At 39.4% G+C, this 12,428-nt stretch overlaps 1 protein-coding gene across 1 annotated transcript in view; it reads right to left on the bottom strand.

Annotated features, from left to right (window-relative positions):
• LOC121322122 (ras-associated and pleckstrin homology domains-containing protein 1-like) overlaps window positions 1–12,428 on the bottom strand; it is a 105,035-nt gene that overhangs the window by 36,280 nt on the left and 56,327 nt on the right. Inside the window, 2 exon segments of the mRNA XM_041261661.1 lie at window positions 8,988–9,499; window positions 9,770–9,872. Of these exon segments, the coding sequence (XP_041117595.1) occupies window positions 8,988–9,499; window positions 9,770–9,872 (615 nt within the window).

Consider the following 12,428-nt stretch of genomic DNA (forward strand, 5'->3'; position numbering starts at 1 on the left):
TTTACCCTACCCTTCTTTGTCACAGGGCACATTCATTCTCTTTCTTTGTAGTTTCCCCTCCCTTGGAAATTCAAGTCTATTTCACAGCCATCTCTAAAAGGTGCCCCTTTTTAATGTCCCCCACCAAGGCAAAGAGAGTACTTGGTAAAACCGTGCATGCCACTTATCTGTGAAGAGGTTTTGTCAGAAACACTGCTGGTAAATGGAAATTGCTTTGAATACCACCTTACTTGGTTGCGCTACTGCACCAGCGCTTCCATTAGTCACCAATAAAAGAAAAACACACACATTATATATATATATATATATATATATATATATATATATATATATATATATATATATATATATATATACGCACAGAATACATTGCATGCATTTGCATGCTGTCATGCGGGAGTTCTGTATGACAACCCAGGAACACACACAGAGCAAAGAACAAATACATAATTAAAATGCAAAAACAAGCCTGACTCCTCTTTTTCACAGCACTCTTTCACAAGGGGAAGGGGGAGAGGGAGAGAAGCTAACACACACACACAGCACCATTTCTAGCAGAGACACTTAGAAGATTTCAGTGATTTCTTTGCTTTTGTCATTGGAGACATGCATTTGGCAAAGGATTTGGGAAAGGAAGGCAGAAGCGATTAGGTAAACAGGGAGATAAGGGGAGGGGAGAGAAGGCAAAAGAAAAGCCCCTTTTTCATGCGGTTATATGAATTTAATACAAATTTGGTGTAAACCATTAAAAGACCATTAAAATGTAAAACCATCATAAACACCTTTCCTCAGAAGAGAAAAGGCCATTTTACTACTGAAAAATACAAAATGGAAGCGTTGAGGCTTCAATGCACTATCCTTCTTAGCAAGGTTAGCACGGAGCAAGACTGAATTTTGAGCTAATGCACCATCTCACCATTTGGACCCGAGCAAGTCACATACAGTATAGTATGTAAGGAGTGCAGTGGATCTCAAGCCTGAAGTAGACTAGGTTTATATTCCAAGCATAGTGGAGTTCATTTTTCCCTAGACTATTAAGTTTAAACTGATTTAAAACTTATGTGCCAACGTGGTGCCCCTCTGGAACAAGGAGACACACCCAACACTGGTTCAAGTGCTGTTGTCTACGGTACGGTCATGGCATCATGAAAAAGGGTCTGATTGGGGGAGTGGTGGGTGTTATGCATTCTACCTACAGGGCATGATCACATGCAGGTGGAAGAGGAGGCGTCACCTTGGTCAGCAAATGAGAAGGCTTCCCTGCAATGTTTTTCAGAATCAGGGAGGTTTCCCTGTCCAGATAGGAGTGCTTGGTGCAGAAAATAGGGAATAAAAGACAAGAAACGTCAGTGAAATGATTTTGTTTTTTAAAAAGTGTGCAAGCATAGATTTAAAGCTACTGAAGTAGTGATCATGATCATCAACTCTGCAGAAAAAGGAACCCTGGAGCAGCCATCCAATAAATCAGTTGCATTCGTTTTTTTATTTTTTAATTTTTTTTATTAATATTATTTCATTATTAGTTTTGTAATGTATTTTTCAAACCCTTTTAGCATTTATTGAGGGGGTTAATAACTTGTTAATATTTTAAGTGTGAAATGCCTTTAAGCAAAGAGGAGCATCAGATCAGGATGTGTGGTGCTGGTAGTTAACAGTGTGTGGCATAATACAAAACATGTATGATATTGTCTATGATGCCTTAAGGGACACCATGTACAAATCAGAAATGCCAATAGGCAAAATGGATGCAAAGTCCAATGCTTTTGGAATTGGTACTAACAGTACTTAAATATTCTGTAAGCAGAAATACAAGATGGTCTGTTTATAGGATTGCTGCTGCTCCCAAAGCACTGAAGTCATTAAAACAGATTCCTGCTTTACATCCCCACGAGATTTAGGAAATAACTGAAGGGTACTTTCTCAGGTCAGAAATCAACGGTTTGTGTCTCAATGATCCCAGCTGTGAAGTTATGGGTTTTTACAAAGGGCTCGACCAAGAGCAGGCCCAAAACCAGGAGTCTCAGCTATTACCGGAAGAGTCCCATTATTATTATTAATAAATAAAGCCTCCACCCAAAGGAGAAGACTGCACTGTAGGTCAAAGAGAGAAGGGTTAAAATATTAATACAAGCTCTGATGAAGCTGAGAAACCAGAGATTCCTCAATGTGATGATATGAAAAGGGAACACACAGTAAACACTGAATGCATTTGTTACTTTGTTCTGCTCTTTCATCAATACCTTTTGCATTTCAGTTTCAGCACATCATTCTAATTTATTTTTTGTACTTCTAGCACATCTGACAACCTGTGAATCAACCTGCAATTTTGACAGTAGTATGACAGCATAAATTACTACTGACAACAGTAAGACAACATAAAGAAGCCCTGTTGTACAGAGCCCCATACAGGGGAAACCTTTTATGTCAATAAAACAAATGAAAATAAAAGAACGACAATGAACCTCAGACTATTTAGTTCACAAAGTAAAGGATGTTTTAAATAATTTCAAGATTTTCATTATTTAGCAGCAGCTATTTGATCAATGCATCGTGAAAGTTCGGAGATACATAATATTCTGGTACATGGGTTTGTTTTATACAGAATCAAACACTATACATTATGCTAACAACCACAAACATATTTTAGCGTGAACTTGTTTTCCTGCACCCAACCAACTTCCAGGCAGAACTGAAACACTTCTTGAACTTAAATTTTTGGGGTTGTAGCTTCATATTTCTTACTTTGCTACTCTTATCTGTTGGCAGAATTATGAAGCGAGCTGTTGTGTAATTTGTCCATTTTAATGCCAATACAGAACTCACATATATTCTCCTGTCTGAGCACCTCAATCCCAACTTCCAGAGTTGACTTAAAGTAATACAAATCTATCTTTTATTTCAAAGAGTTGCCTAGGTGACAGACAGGCCTGTGCAATAATTAGTTATTCAAAAGTTACCAGACATGTGCCACAGGCAGCACAAAAGAGAACAAGCACACAAAATGTGTACATTGTAAAATATATTCTGCATATTGTAAAATGATACGTCTCAGTATGTAGGTTTTAATACTATGGAGGTTTGTTAAATCACTTAATGTTCATTTAAGTCACAGTGTGGGAATTCAATTGTTGAATAAAAAGTAGCTTTACTACAAGATGTGTTTATGGTGCAAAATAGTGACTAGATCCAGACTAAAACAAGTCAAATGCATGCCACGAGCCCCTCAAAATACCACTTGCACAGCAGCTTAGGCTCATTACAAAAAGATTTGCATTTAATTAATTTGTTTTATTATTTTAATGTGTTTAATGTGCTATTAAAGCTTTTCATGACTATTAACAAGGAATAACAGTTTATTACAATTCCATTTAAATGACACATGATCAGCATCTAGCTACATGTCATTTTATAAAGACTTTCCTACATTATTAACAATACGTTGCTTAAGCCTGTTATTAACAAATATATCTAATATCTTTTTAAACTTTCTAACTTTAAAAGATACATTGCTTACTGTTTACAACAGATCCATAAAAGTGTTACCAAAAAATAAATCTGTTATAGTAAACTACTGTATCATCCTTTCTCAGTGAGGCAGACAGCTATAGCACGCTGTATGCTTTTTCTTCAGTTTTAATTGGCAGCGAGAAGTACATCACAGTGTGTACCATTAGCAGCTGAGGAGGAAGCTTCTTCTGAATACTGTAGATGAAGCCCTGAATGGATCCATGAAAAACATGCTGGCAGCACTGAAGGAAGAGGAGGACAAGAAACTGGTTGCATTTGCAGTCACACTGACATCATTTCCGGGAGAATACACTCTACTTCTACATGCTGGGTTAGTTTAAGACCAGAAGATAAAAGTAGCAGCAAACACAAAGCAAGCCCCCACACACTTACAGTGCTCAGGTCGACTTCCACTTCCTCTTCCGTGAAGTCGAGGTGGCGCTTTGTCTGCTTACTGGGCCGCCGCAGAGGAGCATGCTGGGAAGGTGGAGGGATAGACACCACAAGGAGAGAGGAAGGGGCAAACAGAAACCATTTAAAATCATGCAGAGGAGGCAAGGCAAGATGTGTCTTTCCAGGGTTTGAATTTAGATTGTCATCTGGGCTGGATGGAGGCAAATGTTTACCATCAGAAGCTAACCCACTAGACAAATTCATAGCAACTGGTTTTACTGGGTGTTGTGGAGAATTGCAGGTAACTGGCATCTTTAAATCAACAACCATTTGCATTCAGCTTATTACGAGCACTGGCATGTGCCAAGTTATGCCCACGTCAAGTTTCGTAACAAATGGATCAACGGTTCTGAAAATACAATGTACTCTATGTACTCTAGGTAGCTGTGGTCTAGGGATATTCACAAAAATCTATTTAAGAGCCACAAGGGCTGCCAATGACCCTCAGAATTTCTGTACATCCTCTTTAGTGGCACTTTCATCACATATCTCTGAATTGAAATTGCTTCATTTGCAAAAAAAAAAAAAAAAAAAAAAAAACCCACAGCGCTTGTCTTGATTGTTTTTGGAGAGCAGCAATCAGCTATGAATTCCTTTCGAACGATTAACTTTCTTGTTAAAGTTGCTGGATTTCAAAACATGGAAAAAATTGATTGCTGTGCATTATTCAAACAGCGCAGGAGAACGGGAATGGCAACATTGAACCATAATGAGCATTAAATTCAAGCCCAGTGTAGGGAACAGAAAAACCACCACTACACCAATGTAGAGCAAGTTCATGGGTTTATTTTACAGCGTAAAACATGCAAAAAAAAATAAATTAAATAAAATAAATCCATGCTTTTTAAAATCGCATGCAAACTTAAGTCCTGGGGGTTGTTAAAAATGTCAAAATACTGTTTACTTTAACGGTATGTTTCGTATCAGGTATCCCCCCTTCATAATAGTTTTGACCACCCCCTTCATGAAAGTCTGGCTCCTCCCCTGGTTACCATATATTTTAAAGTGAACCGACCTGAATAACTGATACAATGACCAATGCTAATGCATGCTGTGTTAACATGCACAGTGGGGAGCACTACATAATGAAAAATAACCCACAGGTGAAGATGTTGCTCTGTAACCCATAAATTAAAGGGGAGTGATTAACAAATCTCTCCTGCCAAGTGGGGGTGTTACTGGCAGGAATCCACTGCTTGTTGGTTGTCCCATTTCTGTTTCTCAAAACGGGATAGCGGAGACAAAGTGAAACCAGCTGAAGGACTCACATGGATATAAATCAAAATTTCTGAAGACTCGCCACGTGGCTTAATTTTACCAGGCTTCAACAGAACTAACAAATGAACAATTGTTATTTCTTTATTAAAAATACATACTTCATTGCAAACAAAATTCTACTGTATTAGCTTTGTATCAGTTATATGACAATCCAGTAATTAAATGTACTGTAGTCCAAGTCAAATGTTGCTGTTCCACCTATATTTGTAAATGGAGCCGTTTTATAATGTATTGTGATCAGAGTAGTTTGCTCTATAATGTTTCAATGGGGTTAGCAGTCATTGTCTAAAAGCCATAAACAAAAATGAATGTCATGTCCTCTCTCAGTTGTAAACAAGCACTTGAGGGACTGCTTACAAAAACAAAGACTTAGCTGAAGTGGTACAGGATACCATGCCCTATCTTTCACTTGTTTATTGAAAGTTTATATTATTTTGACTGCTCTGCTTCCCATATGAAGGAACACAGTTGAAAACATTGAACACTCGAAATACACACCCTGCAGTACTATATGTGCCCTTCAGCCCACAAAAGCAGTCAGTCTTGGAATTTAGTTTTCTGCATATGGAAAATAAAAATTGTATTTGCATTTAAGGGCATATACAATAGTGGCTGTTACAAAAGTAAGAACTAGACTGAGGTTTGTGCGGTTAAAAACATTAATTCTTTTCATTATGCAAGAATTTGTTCTGTTTATGTAGATACATTTAGAAAAACAAAACAAAACAAAAACATTTTTTAGTGGTTGGTAACTTAATGATATAGCACCTCTTTATACATTACAATGCTACTGGAAACCTAACTGAATGAAATTACTGACCGAAATTAAGGCTGGTTTCAGACCCTTGATTAGTATTGAACTCCTGTACATAGCATTAAAATGGGCCTGGATTAGTGCTAATCAGGGTCTTTGAAAGCAGCCGAAATACATATTGGGCTGTAATTGTGTAATTATATCTAAGAGTAATGTGATTAGGAAAAGTATCTTTGGGAAGCAGGTCCTTTTGTGGGCTGTGTAAAAAGGGACATCATGTAAAGAGCCCTTACTAAAACCAGCTAAACCACAGTTAAGTGCAGTCACATGAAGCACTGTGCATATGTTTTGTAACTGCTATTGATAATTGAGAGACCACAGCATCCATACAGAGGAATCAGACTCACATGGAAATTAGCCCACTGTGCTCATGCTCTCCACCAGGGTAGCTTCAGTCAATTAACAGAACAATGGAATTCAGCCGCTCTATGAAGCTAGCTATTTCAGAGGAGTCCCTCAATAATGTGTTCATGGCAATTGTGATGGCTCGCAAAAAATGTCAGCCATTTTCTGATTTTCCTAGAAGGACAAATGGTAAAATTAACATGCTAGGCTTGATTCCAAAAGCATTAGGGAGCGGATTTTGCAGACAAAAGGAAAGTTTTCTCTAATCTTGGAGGCGTTAACCACATTAAGGAACTGTGTATTACATTGATCGAAATGCAGTACATGGGGTTCCTGCCAAATAACTGAATGAGTGTACACAGATTTCTCATTCGCTTGCTTTAGTTTAGATTTCTCTGGGTAAAATAGTATTGATGTCAGTGTCAATCAGTTTCATCCTCTCCTGCAAAAACTATTTACAGTAGATATATTGTATATAGTCTGAAGTCTGTTTAAATAAAAACAAAAAAACACATACAAATTACTTGTTTGTGTGAAAAAGGCGGATACAGCTTTGCACATACACTGGGTCAAGAGAAGACTTGCAGAAACTAGTTTTTTTGGTTTGTACAGGCTCATAGTCCAACAGTATCTATGGGGTATGTAACTATGAAATCGTAGGCATTTTACACAACCTAAACTAACTCAGGCCCTTCACTTAAATAATGTAACAGCAGACAGCTGACAAGAAAAATAAAAATGAACTTATTTAAAAATTAAAAATAAACAAAAAAAACTACAAGTTGATTCACTTTGTTGTCAAAGTGTTGTCAAAGCCCCCCCCCCCCCCCCCAAAAAAAAAAAATGATACAAGTCAAGTGAAAAAGACTGATCAGCAAGAAAGACAAATTGTTCTCTCACCAAGCCTCAGTAATGGTAGTAAACAAGCCATACAGTTATTATGGTGTCTCATTAAATCAATAGTGTCAGCCAGTATGTCATCATTATCTCTGGGATATGTTGTCAGTGGCTACCTGAGATGAAGCAGTTGGTGATTTGTGTAACTCAAACCTCACTCCTCTCAGTAGATAGATGCTACTCTGATTCAGTTTTGCGAGGCTGTGATTTAATTTGTACTGTATTTGCTGGTGGAACAGCTCTGCCATGACTCCTGAAACCTGAGCCTTGATGACCTAAATCCATTAACACAAGAGAAATGATGATTATGTACACAGGTGGTTTAACAGCATACTCCATGACTTCGTAATCAGAAAGTCTTTCTTGAAGGTAGTTCATCTCAAATTTATGCATGAGAGAATTGCCATTACCAAAAGGACATAAATTAGATTAAAAACTGTTTGGTGTATGAATATTTTTTACTGGATTGTAAAAAGCTGTGAGTCTAAAGCTCAGGAGGGCACCCACTGGAAGATAATGACAGCTCTACCTGAACTGCTTGGGTAAATACTGTAGCCAAAAGTGCTGATTACAATTCCAGGGAGGTTATGATGAGGTTGTATAATGCACTGGTGAGACCGCACTTGGAATGCTGTGTCCAATTCTGGTCACCACAACACCAAATGGGACCCTGGAGAGAGTCCAAAGAAGAGCAAATCAGACTACTCCCAGGACTTAAAGGACCGAGCAATGAAAAAAGGCTGAAAGAAGAATCGGGGGGGGGGGGGGGGGACACGACACTTCACACAGAGAGTGGCGAGTGCATGGAATGGGCTACCTCTTGGATCCTTTAGACCACGGCTTCTCAAACAACTGCCCTGGGGACCCCCTGTGGCTGCTGGTTTTCGTTCCAACCGAGCTCTCAATTACTTAACTAGACCATTAATTGAACGGATAATTTGCTTAATTATACATTTTTACTTGTTTTCAGCTGTTGAACAATTGCATATTTCACATTAGCGATAACATTTGATAAGTAACTTGAACTGCAACTGTTAAACAGTTGGAAACAAAACCAAAACTAAACAAGCTCGGATGGGCTGAATGGCATCCTTGATTGTAACTTTATGCTTCTTGTTTCTCATGCTAGACTGTTGGAGAAATAAGAACTGAGACGCTAAATCAACTGGGTGATCTCTGTATTTCACCTACAGTCCCAGTGGAGCATTGGATTACATGGATATTTTACACTCACATCCAGGCTGATCCTCAAAATAAAAAAATAAAAAAAAACTTACTCAAGGGCATGCATTAAACAATTAAATTGAATTGAACTTGGCTGTTCTAATATCCAAGCCATAGTCCATCAGTGTGCTGAAAGCGCTTCTAAAAACTCCATCCAAATCACCATCAATGGAATTCCCTTTCCAATAAAAGGGAAGTCTAGTTTTATGTCAGAATTTAGGATTCTTGTTCAGGAATTCTCAGTTGAGTATGCACACCACACCCCGTGCTAACATCTCAACACCTGCTTAAAACAGCGTTTCTAACAAACTTTTAACCTCATTCACCGGCGGGGGATGGGGGGCAGGGGGTTGCACAACAGCACTGCATCACACTGCCAATCTACACCTACATGAAACACCACAAAATGAAAGTAAAGTATTCTTGACTAAAACACAGCTCCAGTAATAGTACAAGGGAAGGGCTGTACCTCGGTGGAGGGCTGGCCCTGCTGCAGGATGTCGAGCTCCTGAGGTGGGAGCACCTTGTCGATGTCCAGGGAGTCCATGCTGGAGGCAGCAGAGTTGAAGCTGGAGCGCGAGGAGTTGCTGATGGAGCGCACGTCAGCGTCGCTCACGGTGCCCGCCGAGCCCGTCCTGCGGTGCTGGATGGTGGGAGGGGGCAGCGAGGGCCCGCTCTGCCGCGCCGCTTCATCCATGCTCATGGACGCCTGCTCCAGCTGCGCCGTGATGTCGTCCAGGGAGTAGTTGGAGTGCATGGGCTTGTGGCCCCGCACCGTGGAGGAAGGGGAGGCCCGTGCACTGCTGCTGTGTTTAGCACCAGAGCGCCCCGCCGGCGGTTTCTGCCTGACTTTCTGTTCTGTTGGCAGGGCGTGCTTGGCTGAGCTTGGCTTGGACCCGATGGTGCTCAGCTCCTGCTCAATAGAGCAGAGGTCAGCCATAAGAGCATCCAGATCGACGGCATCCCCTTGATTCAGAGCCTCTGGAATAAGAAACAAACTCGTTCGGAACCAATACTGAATCTTCCACATAGAAATAATATCACGGACTGTGCTGGACATGGCAACTTGGCTTGGGTCACCTACCCACATCATGCATGTACCTTACAAGTACTGCATATACACAAGACAAACTTAAGGAGACATTTTCACATTTACTCAACATACTAACATTTTAAATATACACACGGAAACAATTTTAAAAAGATCCCCCCTGGTGACACCTGCCATGTCCTGGAGACCCCAAAGCTCACCATTCAAGTTATACATGGAGAAGCGATAGGAGAAGTTGGCTAGGTTGGTCTCTTGATGGCGTGGCAATTTCCTCAGCTGATCTGGCTTCCCATCATCAAGACTCTGAAATGGGAAAACAAACAGATACATCAGCATGCAAAACCACCCGACAATTTCGTACCCCCCTCTTTAAAACAACACCATCAAATTCTGTTAGAGGAAACGTCATGGTTTTGTGATCTACAGTCTTTTTATATAATAAGATTGAAGGATCTTTTAATTAAAATTGACACACAAATAGAAACACGTGAAAGAGGGAGAACTGACAATACCTGTTTTGTTAAAAACACAACAGCAAACAGCATGAAACAAGCAAAGTGTTTTCCTAAGCATATCGCACTGCTTGGGTGTTGCAACTAAAAACAAAAATGTTCTGATGCCAACATACGCATAACCCTTTTCAATAAGGGTATTGTACAATATCTGGAATTGCAGTGTATCTCAACTTTGCTGAGTTCATACCACCAGCCATCTGTTGATATGTTGAAAGTAAGAAGAAAAAAAAAAGTGTTGAAGACGAATCTCATTTTATAATGTTCTACAGACCCTAGTTATTAAGTCACTTTCAAGAAAGGCTTGCCGCAGGAGTTATCATAAAGTCTGCATGAAAGGATAACTGAAAACATTAAAACGTGACAGATGAGGATCTGAAGTAGAGATGAAAACAAGAGAGAAATGAAAACACCCCTGACCCACAAGCTGGAAAGGAGACTACAGCCTTCAGCCTAAAAGACCAAAATACTGTAACTCAAGACAAGTTAGAACTGATCTGACAATATGTGGGCTTCAATTTATGTCTAAGACCAATAATGTAAGCGTTGTTCTGACAACAAACATTCACTGTATGTAAACAAGATATCACAGATGTTGCTTGTGGCACTGTAAACATTTACAGATATCGTGCCGTACTAGGTTTTAAGGGTTTTAAAAGAATAGTTTATCAAAAGTCTTATTTTAAGGACTAAAATAGTGTGAACTCATGAAACTGTCCTTGACAGTTATTGGCTAGTTTATAGTTATATTTTGTGACTAGGCCCCTTAATCTCTGTCCTGTCTGGTGGTAATAAATGAGGTTATTGTAAGTAAACACTTTCATTTTTAGACAGCACTGGCAAGTCACAATAGGATGTCCTGAGACTTATTACGTATAGTGTACTGTACATAGTCTAGGACAGTGTTCTTCAATTGGTGGGCTGCGGGCCCAATCCGCCCTGCGAGAGCCTTACTTTTGGTCCGTTGACTGTCAGCTGTCCTTTATTACGAAAGCTAAAGTTGCTGATTATGCAAGATTGAAAGGTCACCGTTATCTACAGGGCACTTGTGTCTTTTTTTTTTGACAACACGCCATAGTATTGGAACAAGGGAACGGATTGTCCGAGCTTTCATTCTGATCAGGATTGCATTTTGGAATGTGTCACAAATCTCTGCCCATTTTGCTTAGTGTCAGTGCTTGGTGTTAAATCAATGAGAGAAGGCTTTAGTAGTATGATATGAAAACAGAGGTGTGACCAGGTGGGCTGGCGGTTACATAAGGCCAGGAGATGCAGGACACAGAGTGGTGAGTGAATTGCGCTGGTGCGCAGATTTAATAAAACAAAGTTTTCACAAAAAAGAAAACAAAAACGGCACGTTGGCCAAAATAAATAAACAAATACAAAATAGAAACGAAACAAAACAAGTATCTTGCTGGTGTAAACCAGCACGGACGGCAATTGCTTTCTAATAATACTGACTCTCTTGTCTTGCATCTCTCGTTTTGACTTGGAACACACAACCACATATCACCCACGATCACCTTATTTATACAATCATTTAAAATCACTTATTCAATTTACGGCTCCAGCCACATTCCCACGTGTTTTTGCAGGGAGGATTTTAACTTCCTCCCGGTCACACACTATTCCAAACTCTCACACACACACACACACACACACACACACACACACACACACACACATCCCTGTGCTCACAGATCAAAATACCATTTTCATCTGCATGTGAAGTGATACCTAAATATAAATACACTTTAAAAAATCACCCATGCTACATAACCCACACTGCGTACACCAATACATACACACCACATAACAGAAAACACAAAATACGTACAGGGGCGGGGCACACCACCAGAAGCAGTATGCAGTAAGATTTTTTTCAGTGCGGAGAAACCATCTGAATATTCTAACAAACAACACTGCACATGAATTCGTAGGCAAAAATCCACATCTGTGTCTGCCATATATTACATATTAGAAATATGTATCACAACGCGTTTTGCAGTGATGCTTTAGATTTGGCAAGTGAGTCTGAATCGAGGGATACAGATACTGTATTAACCACTCGAAAATGCTTCATACTTTCCAGACACTGGCCAAACTTGCAAGGTAAATGTTATGTGGTGTTCAACGTTTTGTTATGTCGTGATCCAAAGTAAAGACTTCACAACCTATTATTCTGGAATACTACAGTTTTACATAGAATTTTATGACATAAAAGTATTGGAAAATCGCTTTAAATTTTGCTAGATTTAGTTGGGAATTGTGCAGCATGTGATTGGAACAGGAAAGTGAAAGTAGTTTTTGTATTTATTTTAAATGCATTATCAATGTGTTTTAGCTT

Source organism: Polyodon spathula, chromosome 10 (assembly GCF_017654505.1).
Source record: "Polyodon spathula isolate WHYD16114869_AA chromosome 10, ASM1765450v1, whole genome shotgun sequence".
NCBI classification, from domain to species: domain Eukaryota; kingdom Metazoa; phylum Chordata; class Actinopteri; order Acipenseriformes; family Polyodontidae; genus Polyodon; species Polyodon spathula.